General features: G+C 41.1%; 2 protein-coding genes across 6 annotated transcripts in view; one reads left to right on the forward strand and one right to left on the reverse strand.

Moving 5' to 3' along the window:
- mcamb (melanoma cell adhesion molecule b) overlaps window positions 1–4824 on the forward strand; it is a 31018-nt gene extending 26194 nt beyond the window's left edge. For 2 of the 4 annotated variants that reach the window (XM_034549101.1, XM_034549100.1), the window contains 5 exons: window positions 228–305; window positions 1363–1398; window positions 1853–1976; window positions 2874–2985; window positions 3161–4824. In XM_034549101.1, the coding sequence (XP_034404992.1) occupies window positions 228–305; window positions 1363–1398; window positions 1853–1976; window positions 2874–2985; window positions 3161–3163 (353 nt within the window). In that variant the 3' untranslated portion in view covers window positions 3164–4824. The remainder of the gene's footprint in view (window positions 1–227; window positions 306–1362; window positions 1399–1852; window positions 1977–2873; window positions 2986–3160) is intronic. The other 2 variants (XM_034549102.1, XM_034549103.1) reach the window with 2 other exon arrangements.
- Window positions 4825–7829: 3005 nt separating this feature from the next.
- Window positions 7830–27961, reverse strand: part of cbl (Cbl proto-oncogene, E3 ubiquitin protein ligase) — a 28785-nt gene continuing 8653 nt past the window's right edge. The window contains exons 4-17 of one of the 2 annotated variants that reach the window (XM_034549099.1): window positions 20038–20184; window positions 19212–19368; window positions 17058–17179; window positions 15496–15633; window positions 15134–15221; window positions 14028–14159; window positions 13661–13879; window positions 12494–12625; window positions 11503–11961; window positions 11044–11132; window positions 10695–10874; window positions 10479–10567; window positions 10041–10283; window positions 7830–8797 (exon numbers count right to left, since the gene is read on the reverse strand). In XM_034549099.1, coding sequence (XP_034404990.1) covers window positions 8502–8797; window positions 10041–10283; window positions 10479–10567; window positions 10695–10874; window positions 11044–11132; window positions 11503–11961; window positions 12494–12625; window positions 13661–13879; window positions 14028–14159; window positions 15134–15221; window positions 15496–15633; window positions 17058–17179; window positions 19212–19368; window positions 20038–20184 — 2491 coding nt within the window. In that variant the 3' untranslated portion in view covers window positions 7830–8501. Of the gene's footprint in view, window positions 8798–10040; window positions 10284–10478; window positions 10568–10670; window positions 10875–11043; window positions 11133–11502; window positions 11962–12493; window positions 12626–13660; window positions 13880–14027; window positions 14160–15133; window positions 15222–15495; window positions 15634–17057; window positions 17180–19211; window positions 19369–20037; window positions 20185–27961 lie in introns of both variants that reach the window. The other variant, XM_034549098.1, reaches the window with a different exon arrangement.

A 27961-nucleotide genomic window follows, 5' to 3' on the forward strand; every position in this document is an offset into this window, starting at 1 on the left:
CCCCTTTCCTCCTGTTCCTCCCCATCTTGTCAGTGTCACTTCTCTGTTTATGTTTACTGTGTCTGAGGGCGTCGAGCTCGGCCCTGTGCATCCTGGGGATTCAGTGTTGTGGTTTTGGACAAGACGCTGTGAAGCTGTGCGGCTGTGCGGCTGTTAAACGTGCTCCCCTCCTCCCCCCAGTGTGTTAACAGGAGTGTCCTTCCTTCTGTGCCTTTACCTGTTTTCAGCTATACACACCACCACACCAGCCACCACTACCACTAGCACTACTACCAGTAATACCACTACCATTACCTCTGACACAGGTAAGACCACAGTCACTCTGCACCGTCGGCCTCGCATCTCTCAAGTCGAGTCAACTACAACAAGTTTAGAAAATATCTCCTGTAAATCCTGTTAAAAGGACTTGAGTGAGAGTGATGCTTCAGCTGTCAGTGAGGGTTATTATGTGCATGTTGAGCATCAGGTGGTGTACACACTTCCTTTCTTTCATGATGGCTGAGCCGTTTCTTTCTGTGCGTCAGACAGAAGGAATGAGAGTGAGAAAGGAACACTTGACAGCACCTCAGGCTGCAGCAATGACCACAGAGGCATGACTGAAAGGTCCTTACAGCAGTGTTGGTTAACGATCACTCTGATTAACAACTGTGGTTTCTACAAGGTATCTATAGTATTTATTGGGTGATATTGCTGTCAAGCCTGTGAAGTGTTGCAGAGACAACATTGTTGGCACAGTTCTCCTTTTCTGTTATTATAAAATTCAACTAATTTGTTTATATGTGGTCTTTTTAATAAGTTTGACAAATTAGTAATTAAGTTTCTGTTAAATCTGATTAAAAAAGACTGACATGATATACAGGGTACATACAAAATACACGGTACACACCCAGAAACACACATGCATCAGTGTGACTCTAGGAAGCAGCTGATGCTTAAATGCACTCAGAGCAAGTCTCCTGACTCCCATTACGTGTGCCGCCTTGTGTTTTCTCCCTCCTCCTGCCTCGTCTCTCTCTTGTACATCATAACAGAAAATGTACAGCCCCTCTGAGAAAAAAACTGTTCTGTGTTGTTGTTTCTGGGGAAGCGCCGTTTAAATGACATCAAACAGGGCCGGTCTGGGAAATGACCGCTGAGCGACTGACCACATCGGCCAATCAGGCTACATGTTTAGCTTTTTTTAGCTTCAAATAAGATCCTCTTGAATGAAACATTAAGTGTGTCCAGGTCAGGCTTTTGCTGAAGGTCTAAAGTATGTGTGTGTGTGTGTGTGTGTGTGTGTCAGGCCTGCTGGGATGAGTTATTTAATATACCCAGTCAACCCACTGATAATTGTTCTCATGTGATTTTTCTCCGTCAAAGCACAACCCGCTATCCCACCAAAGAAAATCAAGAAAGGTTTGTATGTTACACTGCTGAAGACTCTCCCTCACCTCCTTCTCAAAGCAAACACGCTTCCTTCCACTTCTCCACAGCACCTCCCTCTCTCATCTCCCAGCATTCATCAGACCTCCCCTCTGTCCTGATGAACAAGGCATCAAACCATCACTGAGTTGTTCATCTCCACCTCTTCCTGTGCATGTTGTCATATACAAGTGCACCTCTCCTCCTTCACTCCTGAATGACTTCCTTTCTTTAGGTTGCCAGGTGTAGGCCACCTGAATGACACTAGTGCTGCACCCCGTAGACAAACTGTACAAATGCTTTCTACTGAACCTGCACACTGTGGAATGCTGCACAGCCTGCCTGATGCGATCCTGTATCCGACTGTCCTGCTTCAGACCGTCCTCTCTTTCCTAATCCATTTACAGTGAGTAACCCTGTCGTTGTTGTTGTGCTTCTTCCCCACCAGAGGGCAGTGGTGTTATCATTGCAGTCATCATTATCTGCATCCTGCTGCTGGCCATCTTGGGCAGTGTGCTCTACTTCCTCTACAAAAAGGGCAAGATCTGTGGGCGGTCCGGCAAGCAAGACCTGTAAGTACAAGCAGAACCACTTGGAGGGTGGAGATGTAGGGTTTAGATGCAGAAACAAATGCAGTGGACACCAACTATTTGGTGGATCTCAAACAAAAACTAGATACTCACTAGCTTTTGGTGACAAAATAAGACCTGAAGAAGGCCAGCATGGCAGAGAGACAGAGCAGGAAGTGGAGTAAGACAAGTTATATACATTAGGACTTCACCTTCTTGAGTTAAAGTTAAATTGCAGATTTATTCAATGTGGAAAGCAAAATAAAATGTCATAATGAATATGAAATCTGGAGATGATGGTTTACAAATGTGGTAGAGTCAATTCAATTAGAAATTATTTTATCAAGGTAATATTCAATGGAATTCTTTCATATTTTCCTTCTCGGGGTACAGAGGTGATGTGTCAGTGTCATAGGCCATTTGCCACCATACATTTTAGATGTCCACTCTCCAGATCAACCTTTGAAACCATATGAACGTTATGTTGGATGCCAACTGAGATGTTCGACCTGATTGCAGGCATGGCCAACGTTTATGTTGCTTGGCAGAAATCTGATCCCTCATTGGCTTTACATCAGCTATATATAAATACAATTTAAACACATGGACAAATCTGCTAAAAGAAAACCTAACATTAATTAGTGTAATTTAACACTCACATGGTTAAAGCTGCTACAATTACTATTTACATATTAACAAAGGACAACTTAAAGGACAAGGTCAACTTAAAAGGTTATTATACAGTATGTTAATGTTATGTTCACGGCTTTGTTTCCACTGCCTTCAAGTGTCCAAAATGGAAATGAAAACAAACAATGAATCATCATCGGTATGGCTAGATAGAAAAACATTCTGTTGCAAAATGTATGTTTCTTTTAATGATATGTTTTGGTCTTGCAGCACTAAAGAGAAGTCCGGCAAAGATAACATCGTGGTGGAGATGAAGAGCGACAACACTGAGGAAGCCGTGCTCCTCGGGGTCAACGGGGAAAAGCAACCGCCGAGCAACCAGGTAGATATCTCCTGTTTAAACCAACAGTGAACAGTTGTTTCAGTAGAAAACTGCCAAAGATGATGCTGTTTTTTCCCGCTGATCTGATTACACCTTTAACATGTTTACACCCCCTCAACCTCCTCTCCCGTGCCCTCTATTGTTGTGTTTTAATTTGTGTGTTTCCCATCTGGAGTAAAGGGAGGTGCATACCTGGATGTACAGAAGTGAGGAGGCGACTGCAGCTGCTCCTGTTCTTTCCTCTCAGGCTCAGACCGGCCGATGCCTTCAGGCTTCCACCACAGCCCCTTATCCAGAGTTATGTCATGGAAAAGTCATCTGTCAGATAATATCATGATGCCGCCTGAGTCTCAAGTTATTCTATGCTGCAGCTTTTGCTTACTGTCCGTTACATCCAGCAAAACATTCTGTTGGAATGAGCTTTAATGAGAAGTCATTTAAGCACTCCGTACCTTAACTCTGCGAATAAATCTCCCACCATGGAAACTATGGTTCTTATTACCAAAAGCCTTGTATACTGCTGATTGTCTGTAGAACAATAATTTGAGCACAACATTGACCACGGACTGTTTTTATACCGGACTACACATCACCTCAGGCAAAGTAATCACTGAAGAGCAGCCTGAAATAGCTCTTTATCAAGTGTACATATTATAACCTATGTATATATTTCTTTATTTAAAATAACACAATAGAAAAAAACAACCAAAAAGAAATGACCAGATAGTGTTTTATTTAGTTTGGATGCTCTTCGTGGAGTGCAACAAGTAGATGTCTTGTTTTTATTTTGTAATATTTTGTGTCTGTACACTGAACTCTTTGGGACCCGACGGCCCCAACAGCCAGTTACAGCCACACCTTCTAGCCCTGAAAACAAACTATTTAGGTCATTTAATCACAACGTTCACATTTGTGGCTTCTCTAAAGCTAACACACTCATCTTCACACTCCTCAGTTTGTTTATATTGCAAAATATATATTGTTGCAAGACGGGTGAATAATATTTTCAGCATTTGAGAAAGAAGGGTTATTTGTAGTTCTCTTTACTTTACTTTTTTCCCCTTCACAGTCTAGTTTTGATGTTTTCTGTGTTTGAGTGGAAGCGTTGACAACAGCCAAGTAAAAAAGTTACAGACGCCTTTGAAATTAAATAAAATCCTGAAGAAATTTCATCATTTCTATTGTTAGTTATGTTTCTATTTAACGTTCAGTGCACTGATTTGTTTGTGGTTATTCTTTATGCAGTTCCGTTTCTCTAATGTGAAACAGTGGTTTGGTTGAATGTGACTGTATGCGAATAAAAAAAAGTATTTCTGTAGCTATGTTAGTTCGAATGAGGAAAGAACAGATTTTTGTTCATGGTAAATATGGTTCATGGTATGAAGTTACTCTCCCCAATAAGGAAAAGACAGAAATCTGTATAATGAATGAATTATTTCATGTTTTGACTGAATCTTGAAATAATCTGTTGGTTCCCAGAGACATATAATCCCCCTCAGACATGACGACCGACGACAATATCTGACTACTGAGGAGGGGGGAATGACTGTGACTGCACATATGCAAATTAGGTTTGTAGACAATCAACAATGAATATGCACTGTGCTCGCTGCTCAGTAATGTGCAGGTATCATCCAGAATTACCCTTCCTACTCCGTTTTGTTTTGCTGCTTTTAAGAACTACCACTGTTGATTGGTTTGGATGTTTGCAATCTGTAAAATGCCTTGGGAGTTGTGAAATGTACAATTAATGCCATTCAAACCAATTCACCAACAAATTGTTTTCATTATTTGTAGTTTTTTGAAAAGTATACCAAATAAAGATTTGACTGTTAAATGAAAAGAAAAGCTTGAACTAATTCTGAGTTGGACGATTAAACAACTGAGTAAAAGTGAAGGTTAATGATTCACAAAAAACATTTTCGTATCAGATTTTGGGTCATGCAGATTTAAAAAAAAGTATTTATATGATGAAAGATGTCTTTGAAATTTCTGAGTAGGTTTCCCCAGAAAAAGCACCTGTATGTAATGTACTAATTATATGATGAATAGAAGTTGGTAAACTTCCACTAAATTAATTCAGATCATTCAGCTTAACCTTTTGTAAATGCACATCTCAACATGGGGAAGAAGGAAAATGTGTCTTCGGGCAGCATAATGTCGTCAAAAAAGTCCCGAAAGTCAGAGGACAGATGTCAGTCACAAAAAAAGATTTGTATATTACCTTTAAAATAGTCAAAAATAACTCATAGTATCGAATGTTAAACCAAGTTTAGCATGTCAACAGTCATGTGTGGTACGTTACATCAAGTCAAAATCATAGTAAAGTATAAAAAGGCCATACCAACATCATATCACAAGAACAGTTGAAAAAACTAAATATGAAGCCAGAGTCATATAGTACGTCTAAAGAAGTGATATCAAATTTATAATATAGTATGGCAAGAAATAATCTGTGTTGTATAATCAAAATAAAAATGTCACAGTATGTAATAAAAAAAAGTTTAAGAACATGTTATAGTATGCCATAAAAGACATTTAAAAGCTAAACACATTTGAATATGCATGTAGAGAGGAAAGACATGTGGTAGCTTTTACTTATCATTTTATTAACAGCACTGTGCATACTTCCAACGTGATATGAGCTTTAAAAACCATCAAAAAGTTAATGAATGACTTGTACTGATGAAATGACACTACATGGAACAACAGCTCCCTCTTCTGGCAGAGAGCTGAAGTACCCCAACACAGGGACTGAGGGGAACAGCACCCAGTCCTGAGGCCGAGCGCTGATCTGGGACCTGGTTCATCTTCCAGGTAAGAAAGATGACGTAAAGGAGACCGTTCCCAGATCTGCGCTTGTTCTCATAGATGACGCTTGATGCGACTGACAAGGCAGAGAGGACAGATTAATGTTAATACAAGCCATACTGCACAATCGAGCCTTCCGAGATCACCAGGTACAGAACAATACCAACAAACTCCACTTTCTATAAAGTCACTAAATGCTGCATGAGTGGCAGTCAAACGTCCACACAACCTTGTGGTCAAAGCAAAGCCTTACTCTAAACATGTGGCACTGCTCACAGAATTTTTCACAGAAGTAAACAAAAACTTTGGAACAAAATACTTGTACAGGAATGCAAAATGAAATGAAACAGCCATTTTTTTCTTTTCATATTACTGACTTTGCACAATAAGCTTTTTCTTTAGAGTGACAGTATCAAAGCACAGATTGGTACACTGTGAGAAAACCAAACAATAACAAATGTTAAATAATACCAACAATGACACGCTGTCCTCAAACCATAAACAGCCCATTGGTACAGTATTGAGGATTGAGGACCTCCCGCCCATTACCCATCATTCAAGAAGTTTCTCAAGGCAACTCGGAACAGGGACAAAAGAACGAGCTGGCCGGACAGCGCAGAGATAGCTTCCAGTCAACAATGCAGCTACCCAGAATAAGCAAGTGCTGATTGGCTATGGCCTGATTTATACCCTCCCCCACAAAAAAATCCTTCTTCATATGCTGGGAGAGGTTTAAGTCAATGCCCTCAAAGTTCCTTGCATTTATTTATCTTATTCATGTATAGTACCTGGAAATTAAGCTGCTGTTGTAGTCCTGCAAACATTGGAAGTAAAAAAAACAATGTGCAAGTTGTGATGTGACAACAAAAAAATAAATAGGCTACTTGTGTGACTTCATTAAGCGGATACTTTCAGCTACATGTCAACTGGATGAAGAGACAGCAGGTGAGCCGAGTCTCCTCCGGGTTTGTGACAGCTCGGCTGAACGCCACTTGTTTAGATGAACATTATTCCTGAGTTAGCGCTTACATTTGGCCCAAATACTGATATTAATAGAGACTTGGAAACCCATGAGCCTACTTTTTCAAAGGCCTCTGCAGTCACTTCCGGTTAGTGGGGGTGAACAGGCAGAGAAAAGAACTTAATGAAAGGTGAGCCTGAAACCATTACAAAATGGCTGGTTTACATCCCAACATCATTTCGTCTGCTCTATTGCAGAGTCTACCGGTAGAGAATCACAGAGAATATATATATTTAAAGTTGAACACTGAAGAGTCGCCAGCTTGAGAGGGCTGCAGGCTCCCGAGCCGTTTGTACTTTCAAGTATGCTACATAACGGACCGGAGACAAGGTGATACTGTCACTTTAAAGGAACAGGATGACTGGTAAACACAATATTCACAAATGTACATTTAAGGCTTAATTGTTTAGCACTAACAATAGTAGCAGCAGTGAAGCACTTCTGAATGAATTATAATAACAATATTTATGATAATATTACAAGAAAATATTACCTAAGTAAATCAATGTCATCTTTTTTGTTTCATAACACTTGACTGTGCAGGCGACGGACACGTTCAACCAGCCAGCCAATGAAGTGAGACGAAGACGCAATGAATACATTTCACGAATCACACAACACTCGCCTGTCTGGTGCTGCAGGGCCGTTAGCATTAGCATTAGCTCGTCCTCTCAGGAGCTCACTGCCACAGAGTTGGAGCATGTGTCCCACATTCATGTTGTACAGGAACAGGGGGTTCATTTAAGAGGTCTTGAGCAGTCGGTCTGGCAGACACGCACACACATGCTTACATACACAAACTCACACATATAAACACACGCTGCCAGACAACAGTCCAGACCTGAAACCATCGCCATGCTACTTGGAAAAATACAACATGACAAAACAAGCATGTTTTTCAAAAATAAAAAAAAAATAAAATGAAAAAAGGGAGGAAAAAAAGTACCAAAGCAACATTGTTAATCAAAGGCCATAACAGACTGAATTCAAAATGAAAAAGCTCCGCTGCACATCTTCTAAAGGATGCCGACACATCCTGGTGAGGAAGACGTCCTGACTCTTCCTCACATTTTATTTCTCCACTCTCACATCCCTCAGTCCGAGAAAGGGCCAAAGCCCTCTATAAAATGGTCCCCGCCTACCGATATCGCTTGTACCAACAGCGACCCTCAAAGTCATTTTTACATACTATATATGCACGTACTGTATATATTACACACATTTAATATATATTTACTCATATATTAAATTTTCATATAGACATACACTTTTAGTTTTATTTGTGAGGTGTTGTTACATTTTCAGACAGAGGCTTCAACAATGGAAATAACAATCCACCTTCCCAGGATTCCTACGAAAGTCTGGTGCCATTTGGCGTCCGGTCAATGTTCCACACATGCTCGGTACATCCCGCAGAGATGTCCATGAAAACCAAGAGGCCTGCTGTAGCAGTTTCAAGAAGGCCAGACACTATTGAAAGCGCATGGAGTGCAGGGCGCAAAGTCCCAGCGAGGCTGTGAGCTCACTGGTGTAACAGCCAGTTAGAAATCCACAGGGATGTAGAGCGTCGGCCAGCACCGGAGGTAGTGCTGCAGGCACCGGGCTTTTGGGCTGGGCGGTGCCAACCTAAACCCAACCAGGCTGGGCCAAGCTAGGGCGAGAGAGCATACGCACAAGGAGACTGCTATGTGAGAACATGCGCAGTGGAGGGAATGGAGACAAACTCGCGGAGGATATTCTTAGCCATTTCAATATTGTTCTGTGCAATTAACAGTGCTTTCTGGATGTCCAGGTAAGAGTATCCCTCACTCATGAGGTGCTCAATTTCGCAAGTGATTTGGGGGTTGGTTTCTCCTCCTGCTGCTCCACCACAGGGTGGAGCAGGGACGGGTGGGACGGGGCTGGATCGATGCTCTGAGTTGATTCGTCTGGGAAGGGGCTTTGGAGGTCTCTCTGGTGCTTCCACCGGCTCTGAGAAGGCTGAAGAAAAGGAGAGAGGGGATGTACTCGGCTTTAAAAAAAGGTGAAAGGTCTGGACCCCTCGAGTTCAATAAGTCAGTGGAAATGAAGACTTACTTTACTGGAAATAATTTACATCTCATTTAAAAAAAAATAAAATACCTGTGGCAAACAGCACACTGATTAAATGTTATAATACTGTATATATAGTAAACTGGTTGGCCTTTCCACTGCAGCAACCTTTAAAAGAGCACTCATAAGTCCAATTATGATCTGGGAGCTTGTCTGAGAGCCATTTAATTGGTCCTCAGATATGACGATCTAAGTGTTTAGTGAAACACTCAGACAGTCGGCACTCCTACTGTGTAGGTAGCAAATGTCATCTCACTGGAGAGAAACGCTTTTCTCCACTTTCTATAAAGTCACTAAATGCTGCATGAGTGGCAGTCAAACGTCCACACAACCTTGTGGTCAGGGTCAACCTCCGTGAGATTCTGATGACAGACGGTAAATGGACTGAACTTGGATGGCACTTTTCTGCTTCCAGACCACTCACAGTGCTTTAACACTACATGTCATCATTCCCCAACATGCCCATCAATTTGGGGTTAAGTATTTCAGGACACATCGACAGGGATTGAACCGCCGATTCTCTGATTGAAGACGACTCTGCACTACTACTGGGCCACAGTCGCCCACGGTGATTCCTGGTAAACATCCTGGACATCACTTACTGTTTCTTTTGTTTTGTTTCAAGATCACCGATGTTACCCAGCAACTCTCTGAGAACATGATTGGTCTTTAGCTGTTGTACACTGGGATTGTACGTACTGGAACAAATTATGTATGCAATCAATTCCTTGTAATCAATCAACATTTAACATTAACTTCAGAGAGCTTCTGGAAAATCGGTATGATGCCTGGCCTCATTCCAGGTAGCAGAAAAACGCGTTGATCGACTCTTCAGACTACTCTCCCGGTCAGAAGACTTTTGAATTACTTTGAGATATTGATTAATCAGCAATTTTTGCTTTTTGGACATTAAGGAGCAGAACAAAGAGGCTGCCTTTACACATTTTTACATTCATGTAAATGTATGATACCGACACACCATTTTCCACAAACCAGTTAGTCTGCCATCACTCATGTAAAATGTGACCTTTAAAGTGCCATTTCTCTTAATAAAAGCTATATTTTAAAGGGTCAATAAAGTTACATTGTGCATAAAAACAAACTCTGCCTCAACGAGGACAAGTGTACTTACGTGTTGCAGCTCCAGCATCCGAATCAAGAGAAAGGCGGCTGGAAGCAACTGTGGAGGATGAGCTTGATGAGGAAGATAAAGAGGAGGAAGACGACCCCCCCAGTTCTGAAAGGGTCCGTCGGGCCGTGGCCATTGGCAACCGGGGTTTTGGGAAGTCGTAGCTGTTCTCCTCCTCCTCCCTGTCCACGGCTACATGGTCTCTTGGGCCATTGGCCATCGCCAGAGGGGGCAACTCTGAATAGTCTGGGATGGATCGAAAGCAATTTATTAGCTCTGCAGTATCTGATAGACAGAGAACAACATCAAGTTAAATGAAAAGACTAATCTTTGCAGGGTGGTAGACAGAAAGGTCTGCATGAAGGACAGGGAGGTTTAAAATAGTGACTCATACTGCTCGTCTAAGCTGGCGCTCGTCCAAATATTGATGAATCAAAATACCTGAATCACTGGCTTGTTGTGACCCAGCCTGGACATTGTACATGGCTTCATACATTTGAGGTCCATCCTCTAGTTCAGCCGGTGTCGGCCTACAACAGCAAACAATAACAACACAACAGCCATAACTGATGCAGTATTACAGTTGTCAAAGTAATTTAGATGTGTAATAAATTCATTGAGTGATTTGAATACCGTGAGTTGACTGCAGTAGCTTGCCTCGGTGTCTGGAGTGCTGATGCAGTCTGAGGATGTGGAGGTCTCTGGACTGGTGGGGTCTCCCCTCCAGATGGTGCCGTGATGGGGTGCAGGACGGGGCGAGAGGAGGGGATCATGTACTCTGACTCCTCACTGTCACCTGCCTCCTCTCCTGTCACTGGCCTCTGGGCTGGAGAAAGTCTGGGAACAAAAAAATATTTACACTAGAACTATAAATATGGATTTATGAAACATAAACACAAAAAGCTAAATGTTTTGAGTAGAAACAAGAAGTACGTATTGTGTGGCCTTTTAAATGTTTTCATTCAAAGATCAGACGCTCCAGTCTTTTAGTAGCAGTACATCATACCTGCTTGCCAGTGAATAGATGGCGTTGGCTGAGGTTGAGGGCTTGACTTTGGGGTTGTCATAATCTTGACTGGCGACTGCCACAAAATTCTGTTAAGGAAGCAGAAGCTGCAATCTTAGAAACTTTAAAGTGATGAATATTGAAACCAAATACTGATACTACATTAACAATCTAACCATAATGTAACCATCATACCTTTGAGACAGCACATCCAACCCCATGTGAACATAATGGATTTTACAAATATTAATAGAGGAATTAAAAAAGTTCCCAAACTGTGGTTGTGTAGAGAGCCAAAAACCCACCCACATACACGGAACAGTATACTGGATTGTTAGAAGGTGGAGCCACAAAAACAGTTCTCAAACTTTACTACTAACATGTTGTGTGTTTGTAGCTGTAGACAATGAACACACATGAAACCAAATGGGAGCTGTGGTGTTCTGTGGTTTCACTGACCAGCTGGTGATCCAGACTGAGGGAGCTGTTGTGCTTGTACGAGTCTGACCGTGTGTCCAGAGCGGAAGGCAGCGCCAAGGGGAGGGAGTGCCGGTTGGAGAGTTCCCTGACACCTGCTCGAATGTCCACTCCCAGACTGGAGACTTGGGTGGATGAGGATGCTGAGGAGGAGGAGGACGATGAAGAAGAAGAAGATGAAGAAGAAGAAGAAGAAGAGGAGGAGGAGGAAGTGGGCGCCTTCGGAACAGGACGGGAGTTCCAATCAGCCAGGGGCCGGTTTGGGGGTGCAGGAGGGAGCTTATCTCGAGGGGGCTCCCCAGGAGTGCAGGGTAAGGGCCGCCTCTGCAGCCGTCCATCGGGGGCTGCCCCGGCTGTGTGGGGACGGTCTGGAGGAGGAGGGGGGAGATCACGCAGTGCTGGGGGGAGGGGAAGAGGCTTGTCTTTGTGGTGAGATGCTGCCTGGAGGGTAGAAACAGAGATGGAGAGAGAGCTCATTTAGACTTCATTCAATATTGATGTAAAAAAGAAAACTCAGTGCTGCTATTCTCTACGCTGGAAATAGTCCATTCAGCAACAAGAACACTGAATGCATTTATCATCATTGACAATATACATAACTTAGATGAACAAAACACCAACACTTATATGCAGAATATAAAATACACTGATTATGGCTCATTTTCATACCTTACTTCTGTCACAGGGATGAGTAAGCGCAATTTTGATAACAGAGTTCCTGATATTAATTTCCAATTTAAGTCTGGATTTGCTATCTGCTGTCATTCTTTGGATTCATCAAAAGAAGTGAAGCTTTTTTTTTTTTTTGTGACAACACTATTTCCCTGACACACCCCTCCAGACATAAGCTAGACAATTAAAACGCATGTTAAAGCTGCTGTGTGACTGAAATATGTAAACGCTTTCACACATTAATTTCAATACATCCCATCTTGCCCTCACAATGTGTTGTTGGTTGTGTATGTTCAGGTACCTTACTGGTGACCCCGGGGCTGCAGGCACCAGGTGGGTTTGGAGGTCTGTGTGGTAGCAGGTCTAGTCTGGGCGGAACAGGCGGAAGAGAGGACTGAGGAGCCATGGACATGGGTGACGGAGGGCGCTCCACCTGGATCGACAGGAAAGAAAAATCAGGATCTGTCTAATGGCCCCCTTTCAGTGATCCACAAACACTTTTTTAGATCGGAAGTAGGCACAGCAGAAAAGATTAAGAGCAATACTCTGCACAACAGTTCCCATTGAGTTTTCCTCAAATGGTCACGACTAAAGTCTAAAATCATTATCTGCAAGAAAAGGCTGAAATTGTTATGGAGGAAAAATGTATGTGCTTTTTTGTTTCACAATTAGATAAATAAGCACATTTTAAAACCCCTAATTTAAATATGTGGCTCATTTCCGTTAATCAGCTGGATGTCATGTTTTCTGTCATTAAAATGTTTTCAGGGCCCAGACCTTCCCACGTTTTAACAAACTTATTTGTGGTAAAACTGTGCAACACCGTTGTCCAGAAAAAATGGCCTGTGCAATATAAAACACAATATCTTTTAATTTAACTGCACTGTTGGTTTTGTTTCAACACGAAACAGACACAAATCAACCTAAATTTTATGAAGTACAACCAAGTACTTCAGTGTAGATTGAAAAAAATAGTCAAAGATGAGAGAGGCCGGGTCAGCAATGAAAGCCAAAAAACTTTCAGGGACCACATCAAAGTGTGTGTGATCTCAGATACTCACCTACTCTATAAGCAGACTAATGCACTCAAGAGTTTCTCAGAGGCACATAAAAAACAGAGGATAGGAGAATGCACCATCTGTCAAATACCGAGGCACAAAAAAAGCTGCTACCGTGGCACCATGAAAGATGGAGATGAAAGACTTGAGATATGAGCCGTGAGCTTGAAGATCACAAAAAGTGAAAAGGGCAAGGCAAGAAATGTTTCATCTGTACAGAGATGGGTCGGGTAAGATAAGAGAAGAGGACAGGAGGAACCCATGAGTTGCACCCACGGCGTCAAACCAACGGAGCCAAGGGCCTCGATGTTTTATCAACGGAAGAAAAGTACGAGTGTCATGACTGGAAACATTAGACAAACTGTAATAACTTTTCTCTCAATTAAGTCAAGGTCTTTCCACAATATTACCTTTGTGCACGCGAGTTTGCTGATCATGAGGTGGGGGTCTTCAAGTCTGTCGTCATCATCATCGTCATAGCTGGGTGATGGAGAACCCTCAGCCCCAAATAGGCCCCTGCACGAGCCCCCACTGTTGTCTTTGGGGTCAAAAGGATCCACAACAATGGGCTCTGTCCCCTTAATCTCACAGCGACAGAAGGGGCACCCGGTTCCCTGACCCTCCGACTCCTGTAACGGGCAGAGAGGCACACCGAGATGAAAGAAGGTTACGTGCTTTCATACGTCTCAGAAAAGACTTCTCAACAGGTATGAGTAAGAAGATTTAACTTGGAGCAATCCACCCACACAAACCTATTGCATCCACCCACACTCTTACCTGCCAGGCAGTGAGACAGGAGGTGCACATGAGATGACCACAGGGCTCAATCTTCACATCCTTGTCGTTCTCGGCACAGATCTTGCACAGCTGGAAAGTGGAGCCCATCTCACAGTACAGCTCATATTGCTCCTGAGGCAGAAAAAAAAGAATTAGACAACGATGACTTTTCAGTGCCCAAACGCAGTAACATCATACGGTACTAACACCATCTGAGATCAGTTTGAAAGAGCCCAGAAGGATCAGGAGCCAAGTTAAAATGTGGGGGCGGATCTTTTATTTCCGTCCCTGTGCTCAAGCTAAATGAGTCTGTTCATAAACGCTTTTGCAAAACCCTGAGAAGATATGTATGCCAGACAAAAAGACTGGTCTGGGCACAATTTTATAATTCAGTTATGTATACGGCACATTCAACATGATGTGTCCTTCAATGAGAGTATGAAATATTGCAAGACAGTTGGGGTTTCCTGCACTGCTTAACAATAGAGGAAGCTCGCACTGACAAAAGAACAATGAGCTTGAACTAGAAAACTATCACTGAAAAAGGCACCATTTGTCAACTTCATTTTCACTTTGCTCATTTCATATTCAACAGTTTTCTTGGGGAACGCAACACTGTTTCAGTGAAGTGAACTTTAAAGAAGATGACTCAACATTAAAGTAAACATATCTAGTTTTAAATGTTGGTATTTAAATATAACTATATCATAATCATATGCTTCTGCCACCTTCACTACATTTACATTAGATGAGGCTGCATATTTTTTTATCACCAAGGAAAAACATATTTTTATCCAGTTTATCTTACTTATTAAATATAAATGTCAGAGAGAAAAGATACAAATTTGTATAAATGTTTTGGTTAATGAGCTTTGACAAACTCAGTTCCCGTCTGTTTTTCCCCCCACATCTTCTACTTCTGCTTCCTTTTGGTAATAGGCACTGGTGGACTGTTGCATACATTTATTTTCAACCGAGAACTTTACTGAGCTGTGTTTGCAATACAAAAAAGGCCATTTGAGATTTACAATAAAAGCCAAAAAATAGCAGGAATATACAAGATATTAAAGAGTGAGGATTCAGTCTGAGAAGCATCCTGCTCCGACCTGTGTGACTTTGATGTGGTCTTGAGGCGACGGCTCACACAGTCCTGTCAGATCTGGATTTTGGGTCCGTCCATCGGGGAATAAATAGCTTAGAGATAAGGAAAAAAGTTCTCATCATAACTAGTTATTATGATTATACTGAATGTATACCGATGCGGAGATGCATGCTTTGCAGGGAGACAAGAGGAAAGAAAATGGGAAATGGCAGAAAGAAACTCCCTCCATATGACAGGAAGCTTGACTCATAGATCATTTAATCAAACTGTCAAATGAAGACCAATAGCCAGCCACAGGGACAGAGTAGATGAACATCCCCAAGAAATGAGATAAAAGTGTGCCAAACAAAATGCCAGTGAACTTACAATCCTTCCCTGAAGCCATCTATGAGGGCCTGGAAGAGGGGTTTATTGTGGGGAATAGTCTGGAGTATGTTTCCATCTGCTGTCACGTAGCCAATGGCCCACTGGCCCAGCCGTGTACAGCTCAGTCGGAAGATGTAACTGAGGAGGGAGACATGAGAAATAAGACTTGCTGGACTAAAGATGATCAAATAGAAGAGGGTGTCTCACAAATGATGCACAATATGAAACATGTTCTTCAAGTATGCATATACCCATTTATGAAATCCATATGCAAATATGTAGGCTGAATTATGCATGTGAACATCCCTTTGGCAATAGAACAACAAAACCTAATGTACATCAACAAAAAAAAAGCACTAAATACAGTTTACATGAAAAGTTTAAAAGAAAACGTATTCTATTCAAATATAAGAAAACAAAACCAAATGTCATGAAATGCATTTGACATAACTGATGTACATTTTAATTGTATTTGAGAAACATAAATGGGGTAGATGTTTAAAAAGTAACTCCTATTACAACATTGTCAAAGTTATCAATGAACCTCAGACAAGATGCATGTCAGGCAAAAACATCACATGCATTAAAACTCACCGCTCCTCTTCAACATAAAGGATAAGTAATCAACATCAAGCAAATGCACAGTGTGGTGCATATCTGGATTAATAATGCTACTTTTCCCCCCCCTGATAAGCGGGTCCCAGTTTTGTTTGTCTCCTGCATGCACACAGGGGTGGACATGCATACAGTCATACAACTGGTTTTATATTCCACCGATCAACAGGAAGCAGTAATATGTTCAGATATGCAACAATTCCCCATCGAAAGTGCGAGCAAGTAAACATGGATGAAAAGATGCTGGATTTGACATTATTTTTAAATCACCATGACAAATGTTTTATATGAGGGAGGAAATGCATTCAACGCATTGACATGGGTGGCCGTGCTTGCCCAACTGCTCATGGCCATGAACAGCTGAGCTCAAATATATTCAAAAGTGGAATAGTAACAGTGGCAGCATCAGTTTTGAAAGACGCAACAACTCTTCTTAGTCGTAAACATTTGCCGCCTCCTTGTTTCAATGTGTACAAGTTACGAATTGTGTATAAGGAAATTACTTAATTAAAAATCTGTGGTATTGAATGAACTGTGCAAAGAAGCCTGTCTTTGTTAGAACACTATCTGCGCACGCTGGGGACCACTCGTATGTGACTGAGGAAGGCCAGAAAAGGAGCTTCACATTATTTTGATCATAGACATCAAAGATTCATCTTTTAAAATGTCCTCATCAGCGATTGAGTTTGGATATACGGCACAAGTGGGAAAGAAATAAGTTGCGGTGAAGTCGATATTTAGCTTTGAAGCAAAACAAGTGCTTTTCCCATTCTACTAACTGATCCCGACTGACAGCAGGCTGTCATTTACAGTTTCACAATCTAAATAATGAAATCAGCTTTCAGTGTACAATCAGGGCATTCATGCTAGGTACCAGGTGCCATGTTGTTCTGGAGCACCAAATTACACCACATCTTTCTTCAGACTGCATTACAAGGAGTTCTCACCTGCCAGGCTTGTGGATGAACTTCTGGAGCCGGGCTTTGACCTCATCGTATGTGAGGAAGGCCATGTAACCAGAGTGAGTAACTGCCAAGCTGTTCCAGTTCCTCAGCAGGGACGACCAAGGCTACACATACAAACAAAAAAGAACCAGAAGAGCGACTCATCAGATGTGCAAGAGATTGGACAGAGCAAGCATAGCATGAGCAGCGTAATGGAGAAGTATATTGCATTAGGGATGCCGCTGAAAACAACAATTTACTGAACTTCAGTGGGATTTACAATGATTTCAACCTGGGTCAAGCAGTATAAAAAAAGGTCCTTAAAGCAGGATTACACGCAACTCATTTGATGCCATCTGGCGCAACAGAATGGGGAAGGTTAAATAGACAAAAGCAGACTCCCACACTGTATATACAAAGCAGGGAAAAGCCAACTTTATATTTCTTTCTTTAAAAACTACTTGACCCAAATCAAGCCACCCTAACAACAAGGGGTGAAGACTTCAGCAAATAATTAAATAACTGATGATACTAGCTGACTGAATACGATAGGAAGTAGGTAGTTGCGCAATTGCTCACCAGTCCGTTTTGAGTTTGAAAGTAAGTAGAATTAACAGAGCACAAAAAAGAGCTGCAGAAGAACGGGCACGGTTTAATCTGCACAATAACTCACCTATGTACAAATATTTTTATTAGGCTAAAATCACAAATGTTATATTTGCTTAAATGAAAATCTGATTTTGTATATTTAGATTTTTTGCACACCGGAAGTCACAAGTTGGACTCATGTTAGACGTATTGTATCGCATCTCTCTTGTACCCTTTAGAGTAATATGATTGAAAACTGGCGAGGTTAGTAAATAAATGTGTGCAGTTTCCTGACTTTATTTTATATCGTTAGTAAATATTATAGCATATAGTAATTGTACTTTTTTTAGTTGCCCCTTATTTGAACATCAATTCACCTAATCTGTTTACACTTGACTGAAGAGAGCAACTAAGCTTTGCACAATACTGTTTATTGGTGTACAAGTGTGAACGTCATTCAGAAGGATACTGCATGGAACATTTGAAGGGTTTACTAGTACTCTACTGCATATCAAGGACATAGCTTAAAATGGCCACAGCCTCACTTGCTATTCTGCATTTGAAGACATTCAGAGGAGCGCTTCTTCTGTGTGAGGGAGTGTCACAGGACATGTCTGTAACCTCTTTAGGCTTCATTAAGCCCGTCAGTGTTCTGCACACAAGTAACAGGGCATAATGTCCCTGGCGATATAAGCAACATATACTATTGCGGTTGAGATATGATGCAAGAGGATTTAGACAATGTAAATTAAAACACAGGGAGTAAGGCTTACAGATGAGACGGTATAAAACATAAATGGTTTTCATACGATAGAGTGTTGATTACAATGTTCATACACAATGCTTGCACTACATACTATGGATAAGCTCTGGAGATGAGGCCTGAGAAACCCGCCATCTGCCCTCTCCATTTCTTTTATACCTCCTGCTGATGCTGCTTCATTCTATGCCTGCGCATGTCAGGAGATTGGTCCATCAAATACAAAGTTGAGTCAGGGTTTTGGTATGGCAAAGTAAAACAACTCACTAACTGTCAATGTACTGACACTCTACAACCCCAAAGTTAGTTTGATTTCTGTCCAGGGATTTATTCCACAAATCCTTGTATTTGGTCTTTCTTTCTGCAAGATGAATAATAAACAGCAATCTTATAATGAGAACATGATAACGCATATAAGGATGACTGTCCTTGTGAAGGATCTCAGTGTGATGCTCCTATCTGGAAAAACACAGACCTGTTTGTGCCTTATGAAGCAACAACAGACACCACATGAAGAGGACAAAACCATCGGCAAGCATCTGTACTGGGTGAGCAGAGCAGAGGAAAGTTTCAACTTCAGTCCCTTCTGTGAATAAAGCAGCAGGCATCCTGCTAACAAGTTGATAGTTAGCCGGAAAAAAAAGAAGTGGCCAATTTCATTATGTGCTGCTCGAATGATATTAGTTTCACCAAGGCTAGCAGGCTGCTATGAACCGCTCTTCCGTTGCATTTCTCTCCTCTAATCATCTCACAATGCAACAATAAAACTAAATGATGCAGAGAGTGTGTGTGTGTCTTTTTGTCATTACCTGGAATAGCCTGGTGAAGATGTCAAACTCAAAGACTGAGATATAATCGTTGCATGTGAGGTCTATGGTGGACTTGAGGGCCATGGCCTCCAGTCCTGAGCTGATGGGATGAAACTCATGGAGAGACTGACGGAACATCTTCCAAGGCACAATCGTCCTGTAACACACAAAACGCATGACCACATCCCCTTGCAATACATCAAAACATCCTACATAACAAGTGTTGAATATAGACTACCTGCATGCCCAGTGCCATTGATTATGATACAAGATTCAAGTGAAAACAGGAAATGCTATTTTGTGTAAGAGCAATTTCAGTATTACCAAATAGAGGGTCATTGGTCAAGAATGCTAACCTATTCTTTTAAAGAGACAGCAACCAGATATGTAAACTGGTGGTAAATGGTAAATTGACTTGCATGTGACTATAGCCCCTTTCTAGTTTTCCGACCACTCAAAGCACCATATACGACATGCCATCATTCACCCACTCATTCATACACTAAGGCAGGTGCTACCATGCAGGATGACAGTGTCAGTGTGAAGTTAATAAACCCCCATTTAAAATGTCAAGGACCCCCAAAAAACGTCTCTCACACAGAGCTCTGTATTAACCAAACATGCGTTGCAGAAAATAAAATAAAAAGAGCAAGGAGACTGAAACTATTGCTCTCAGATGCCACTTATTTGTATTCTCTTGGCGTAGCAATTCTTTTTCTTGGGAACAACCTGTAAGGGACCCCATTGGCTTCCAAAATGCCAGTTTGGAAACAATGTGGTAAAATGCTATTTAATGTGTAAAAAATGAATATAGAACTGGGCTCACTTGTCCCCAAAGGCGTGCCGCCAGAACTCTGCAGCGTCTGCCTTGGTGATGCGGAAGTTGTCGCCCTGAAACAGACCATTGGGGAAGATGGCCTTCAGCTCGGCCAGCATGTGGCTGAAGATCAACGACAGCTTGGTGAGGTTCCGCCTGTAGAAATCAAAAGTAGAGTGAGAGATTTCACCTTTTTATCATTGCATTGTGGTTACCGTCATCAGCCAATACAAGAGCTTTAAGAGAGAAATGCAGCGCAACATTAGTATGTTATTAGCATTATGTTTGTTGTGTGTAATATTAAATCAGATGGCACAGCATATACTTGGTGTATTACTGATTGGGTACTGTAGTTCTACTGGGGGACTTTTACACTCACACGGGAGGGGGGTGATGGGTTCAGATTATGCAGGCACTACCTACCAAAGTGGTGCTTTGTTGGTGGACTTCTGTGCTAGTCACCAGAGCGAACCCCACGTTCAAGCAGAGGGCAGTTCATGAGTGCACATGGTACCACGATCAATGATCGACTTTGTGGTTGTGTCATTAAATCTGCCATTGTATGTCTTGGACATTCAGGTGAAAAGGGAAGCAGAGCTGTCAACTGATCACCACCTGGTGGTGAATTGGATCAGATGGTGGGGGAGGGAGTCGGACGGACCTGGTAAACCCAAACGAGGGTGAACTTTCATGTAGTGGGGACATGAAAATAAATGTGTCATTTCCACCAAACTGATGAATTAATTAATCATTGTTATTGTTGGCATTGGAAGCAGAAGACATTATGGGTGACATTATGGGTGCAAATACAGGGCAAGATGACATTATGGGTGACATTATGGGTGCAAATACAGGGCAAGATGACAACATACTGAGCTATTGGTAAGTTACACAATGAGGAAAAACCTACTTTTTATCTTGCAAATTATATACTGACCCAATTTTATTTTTTAAATGTGCTTTCAACATGTATTTTCCTCAGTCAACTATAAATGGTAATCCATTTTGCATTCCCCGAGTCTCTTTATGCATGCAGATTTTAAATAATATCCCTCTCCTCATTCATTTTTTAAACCTGTTTCTTTATTTCCTTTAGTAGGGAATTAGTTTTGAAACCAGTGACATCTAACTGTCAGTGCTGATGACATTTCTCTGAGATGCATCCCGTTATTCATGCTCTATTGGTAGCTTTGGGAATAATAATAAACAATGTGTATGTGTAGAACTGTATGTTGCAATACACAACTAGCTTGTCTGAACCGTTGGCCATCAACAATAACAATTAAAAATAAAACATTTCAAAATAAATTAAAGCTTCCTGATATGTCATATATAATTATTTAACTGAATAGACAAAACACTTGAAAATGAGATGTAGATCTGCTGATACCGTTTGATAAATTGATGGGTGTGGTGGTTGTAGATGTAGATCTTTTGGATGGTATTAGCAGAGCCATTGTGTGGGCAAGTGGTTTGGTTTCATACTTGTTATACTAGTTTCAAGGAAACGCATTACAAGCTGACACCAAATTTGTTTTTATTTGTTTTTCCACAAGGCAAACTCAGTGACTCTTTAATTTGGTTCCGACACGCACCAGAGGTCACATGAATGCTTAACCTTACATTGTTTTATTCAAATGTAAACATTAGACTTGCATAAGAAGGAGATTATAATTTCTAAAATATGCAATGAAATAGATTTTATTCAAAAAGACATTTTACTCGAGGCCAGGTTTCTGCTTGGTGTTTTCTCCCACTGAGAATTGCCCGTAGCTGCTTACGCATTAGCGAAATAGTCACAGGTCCAGGGAGACAACACAGTAGTGTTCAAAGACGTACACATACAATCACAGAGTGACTTAAGAGGTAGCGGCCAAGACATCCAAGATTACAGCGCTGAGACAAAAGGCTGGTCGACAAGCACAGAGGAGAGGAAAGAACCGAAAAGAAAGAAACGTGAGGAGAACAGTATTAAAGAGGAACATGCCAGTAAGAGGAGAGGGGACAGAAAAAAGTGACTGGGGAAACGAAACAATGAAGCTGCATAATGTCACCAAACCCCTGCACCCCATCACAGCATTAGAAGTGTTGTGCTGAGAAGGACATGATTTATGGAGGCAGCACAGAGGGAGATTGTGCTTGGCTGTCGGGCAGGGTGAATTGACATGCACAAGAGAGACCGCAATGAAATCGTGGCTACACTGCAGCTGCCCTACACAGCACTATGCTCCCGATGAGTGGAGCAGGGGGGGAAAAAGTGAATGAGGAAAGACGACAGTGACTAAAGATGGATGAATAAGATTAGTGTACGTTGAGAACCTGCCAACATAAACCAGCGCTTGTTAGGGTAATAATCTACCTCAGAGGGAGCAGACAAGAATCTGAAAATGCAGTGTTTGCCAACTGCAATAAAAACATTGCATTTATACCTTCTCGGAGCTGGATATCTTATCTTTTGAACTGCTCTACCCGGTTGAAATCTACAGACTTGAGGCCAGATGCAGGGGCTGTATGGCTGACCCTCGCCAGTCATGCCATGTGGAAAACGAGACTTTCAGCTACTCTTGGCTTTTTCCCTGAGGTGCTTGTGCTGATAGTTGTGAACGTCTTCCCTTTTCTGTGTCTCCACAGATCGGTTGAGACACTGCATGTCTGTGTGTTTTTCTTCAGCAGTTATTATCTCAGCAGGAGGTCCTCCTTTGTTTCTTCTGCTTCCTATTGAGCCTTAAAGCTGCAGTATCATCTATTCTCCTGTCAACCTTTCTCTAACCTGTGCTTTTCTCCAAATTACAATAAACCCCCTGCTGCTGCTCTACTTTTATCTACAGAGTTGGGGTTAGAGTTACTCAGGTATCCTCTCTTTCAATTGTATACATGTAATTGACATCTCATTGAAAGCTTTCATTTCCACATGAAGGTTAGTTTGCCGGGTATGAATCAACCATCCACTCCTCTCGTCTCTGAACTTGAAACCTTCTTGGAGGCTACTTGAAAGTTCAAACCCAACATTCAATTATATTTCTATTTCAACTACACATATGCCAATTATATGTTTGAAGAGTCTCACTTGGGGTCGCAGTTTGTTCGGGCACAAGATGAACGAAAATGTTGTGATCTGAAACCTTTTGAGGTTAGTCAAATAACAACAATCATGAAGCTGCAATTATGGCTCCTCTAACAATTATTTTAATTATTGATTAATCAGCAGATTATTTTACCAATTAATTGTTGAAAGAACATCGATAATTTGAAGAAATAGGCGTGCCTCAGAACATAAGACATCTTTAAATGTCTTGCTGACCATTAGTCTAAAGCCCAAAGAAATTTGGTTTAATAAATAAAAAAGCAGCAAAATCATCACCAGTGGGAACCAGTGAATGATTGCTGAAAATGTCTGAAACAACAGGAAATTGTATGTTCACCTGGGACACCATCACTCATAATAAGAAGCTGATTGAGAAAATAGGTTTTATTTTAAAGCAAAAAAGAAAATAAGAATACAAAACAACTTGTGGAAAGATGTGCACTTCAGAACATGTTAAAACATTGCACAGGGGTCACAAGACTCAAGTCAATATGTTTTGGGAAATGCTTCCAAACAATCTGATATCTACCAGTCTAGGCTTTTCCTACACATAACATATACACACAGTGAGTGCACATAGACTTAGTCTCCAGAGTCTCCCATACGTTATATATGGATGCTGTTACACTAGGAGAGAATGAATGTGAAAGTAAATACTGGTCTGACTGGCATTAAGCTCACAGGGTGGCACAGCTGTCTTTGGCACAAGATTTACACAGTGAATGAGAGACTCTGTTGTGGTTTTTTTGTCTGCATGATAGAAAGAGCTTTCCAGAAGGCTGTCTGAATATTAATGTGAAATTCCAAGTAAGATACAGGTTGGAATCTAATCTTCTATGTAGCAGGACAAGCTGATATCTGTTTTATTATCTCTCCGTCTCTCTCAATCTGTGTCCCTCTCCATCCTACAATACCATCTCTGTACTGTGTGTGTGTGTGTGTGTGTGTGTGTGTGTGTGTGTGTGTGTGTGTGTGTTCTGGGCTGTAGCCAGGGCTCCTACAACTGTTGCGGCTCTTTATGCCTCTGTGGCACGAACAGAGGCAAATCAGAGTCGGTGGGCTACAGCCATACAGAAAATGGTTCCCTGACCTACTCTGGATTCAGTGTCATACGTCTATAGTGTTTTATTTCGTTCACTCATTCTTAACCATAACCCTAACAACAGGCCAAACCCTTTTTTTTCCCTGAACACTTCTTTTTTGCCTACCATCCCCCTCATGGTATAGATTGACCTCTGACCTTGCAGCTGGCTGCTCCCTTCCTGTTTCCTGCTGGCTCTGATAAAGTAGCGCAGCTAGCCAGCCAGCCCCGCACTGCGCTAATACACAGCAGCCCTGCAAGCAAGGGTCAACCTTACAGAATGAGAGCCTGTCTGGATTGGCAGAGTCACAATTGGCTGTCATATCATCATGCAGCTGTATTATCTTTTCTGCTCAAGGCTAATATGGATATGTAGATCAAACCAAAGCTACCAAGAGTTATGTTCAACCATTTATAAGAGGAACTAAACCAAATCAGGATTAAGTACCTTGACAACCAAGACATCTACCCTTACAGACCAGCAAAATACAGAACCGTGAATAACTGAAACCCTTTACAATCTATGTTAACGTAAATTGCATAACAAGTCTGCACAACACTCTTTATGAGTCCAGCAATGTGATGGTTTCAAAAACACACTGGTCAGTGGATCAGTTTTAAATATGGCAGATAGGAATGTGAGACAGTCAAAGTACCCTGGTTAGATCAAGAGGTGTATGTGAAAAGGCATATAGTGCAGGTAACATGATGCTACTTCCAACATGTCAACAGTTTTTACCATGCTAGTCCGGTCATATGCAAAGCATCCACACTGCCAGCCATCACAGGCTCTGATCACAGTGACTCAGAGAAGACTACAGCGGTTATTTCAACTGAATGGAAATATACCAGTATTTAACCACAAAGCCGATTCATTCCCAATCCTCTCGCTTAGTTCAATGTAAAAACGAAAACTAAAACGGTCAACAACCTAAAAAAAGGCCTTAACAACAGTACTTGACGATGCTCAAATCCATCCGGCTGAGTCCCAAGATCGTACTATTTTGGACATGGATCTTTAATAATATGGTAAATACTTACAAAAATATACACATACTATACTATACTATATAAAGAAAATGCAATTGCTGCATTAGGAAATAGTGAATTATGCTCTAGTCACCACTTTAACTCAATTCAGATCTCCATCAGGAAAGATCCATGCACGCACAAAACCTTGAATAAAAACCCTAAATCATAACCTTACTCTTTTCCAATTAGGTAGCGAGCAGGACCATCTCCAAAATATGCTAAATCTAGCAAAAAAGTTGCTACGTTTGCATTACTGACAGTCCTTCAGGCCTCCCGCCAAAGCCACTCCCCCAACATTATGATAATGAACGTAAACGACGACCATGGCTATTGTTTGTACTCGCAGCTGTTAAGCTAGCATCTTGTGGAAGACTCTGGTGACGAATGAACAGGAAGAAAACACGCAGGTAGGCAGGAAGCCTGTCCAGTCAATACAATTGGGTCGAATTAGATGGTCCTGCGACAGCTACAGATACCAGATTATCTTCTTAAGAGCATTTGATTCATTGATTGCCGTCAGGATGGAATGAGAATTTCAACAGAAACGTGAAAGATATTTTTTAAGATTGTCACCAACTCTGCCTTTAATCTGATCTCTCTTTTAAAGAGCTTACCTCTAGTAAATTAGAGAAACTAAAACTATTTTTTAAAGCTTAATCCTCTCTACACAGTTGACTGGTAATATCTATCTTTTTATGTATACATAAACAGCGAGTGCTTGTTGTACCCTCAGGGACAGAGAAGCTAGTGGATTGCATCATGCTAATCACCATAATCTATCAAGTGTGAGGACTACATAAATCGGCTGCTCACTGTTACCACAGTGACATAAATAACCATAATGCTCTTCTATTTATATGTATGTGTGTGTGTGCATGTGTATATCTGCACATAGAGACCCAAGCTAAGCAAAAGTAATTGAATTCAAGTCAACCTGTGCAAAATAAAAAAGGTCAAAGATGTCAGGTCTTACTAATTGTATTACTGGTAAAGTGCACAAAAAGACAGATATATCGCTTGACTGCATTTCTTTGTTTGAGTGAGAGTAGCCACATCAAACTACACCCAGCAGTTACCCTATCAAACAGAAATTAATAATATCCATGCAAACTACCTCTGTAATCCATTTGGGTTGACATCATTGTCATGCACTGCTGGATTTCCTTATGGCTCTAACACTTTAAACAAATACCTTTTCTACAGCATCATAGCCACAGTGATAAGATGGGTTTAAATATAGTCAAAGAGCTGTGGTCACAGAGACAGACCTTTGTTACAAATGGACGTCATGTTAGTTTACAGAAAATAGGATGTCATATTTTAGGACGACGCTCTTTTGATGAACAAAAAATAGGAACGGGTGCAAATGACATTTGCAAATACCAGAGGTACTGTACCATACAATGCCATGTTTTTCTCTGTCCACAAAACCTTGACGACATAAATCCCAGATGAAACCAGAGCACTTTACTGTAAACAGCTGGGGAATGAATTTCAAGCTCTGATCTTTTCATCTAGAATTGATAGCATTAGCAAGATGTGACCCAAGAAAAATACATTTTTGGAATTATATCCAAAACACAAATGTACAGACAACCAGGTGCTGTAACAAGTAGCAACAGCAGCCTATGTGGACTGGTGGCATTAGACAAAACAGTGCCAAGCACCTGTTCGGACCCACTGAAAGACCTCATGCAAAGTGTGCACGTAACACGCGTTCTTCTGAATTAGGGGCGTAAAACACACCCAGCCTTCATCTTAGCAATTAACACATTTTTACACATTCAAATCTCTTAACTTTTGGATGTATGCATATTTTTAAACAGTAATAACATACTAAACATTTAGAAAACAATTGAAGTGTCATGAGGAAAAAGAAATGGATCCAAACTATTGTCGAGTGAGAGGCTCTGCATGTTACCTGCCACTGAAGCCTAAACCGTAGTTCAGCTGCATGAAGGCAGGATGAGTAGAGGTTTGAGGAAGTTGTTCCTGTCTGAAATAATAGTGAACATTTCCATCACAATTTCCAGTCCACAGTGACATGTTTAAATACCTGCTTTTATTAACGCAAATACAAATAATTGCGAGCCAATAATATAGAATGATGTAATGCGTACAACATTTTACAATATTCAACGTTAAGGGTTGGAATCTCTCAGCACCTCAAGATTAAAAAAACAGAAATAGTCTTATTTACGTTTTCCTTACACATCTATCCAAAATTAAAGATGAATTTACTTCATCATCTTCCATCAATACCAAGGTTGTCACATATGGAAGTAAGACACAACTTGCATACAATGCTGCTCTTGTCCAGGTCTCTTTTCCCTTCAACTTCATAGAAGCCAGAATGCTTCAATAGATGCACAACCTTTTAAGCTGGCGGGTGCCGTTCGGACAGTCTTACATAATTGTCACAGGCAAACATATCGAGGATTAGGATTAGGTTTAAAATGTCCAATTATTTACTTTTATATATTGAGATATAATGTTTCTATATGACTTGTGTTTCTATTAAGTTGTCCACATCACTTGTGTCAAAATACACAAAGATAAACAATCTGAATGTGAAAATGTTTACACCACTCAGCTCTCGTGAAGAGTACTGGTTTTAAAACAAAGCCAACGGACATAATGCATTTCACGGCCAGACAAATGCATGACCAATTAGACCATAAGAGATATACAACCATCTACAAATAATATATAAAAACCCATCATTAGCCTACCGG

This window comes from Cyclopterus lumpus, chromosome 13, assembly GCF_009769545.1.
Source record: "Cyclopterus lumpus isolate fCycLum1 chromosome 13, fCycLum1.pri, whole genome shotgun sequence".
Classification (NCBI taxonomy): Eukaryota; Metazoa; Chordata; class Actinopteri; order Perciformes; family Cyclopteridae; genus Cyclopterus; species Cyclopterus lumpus.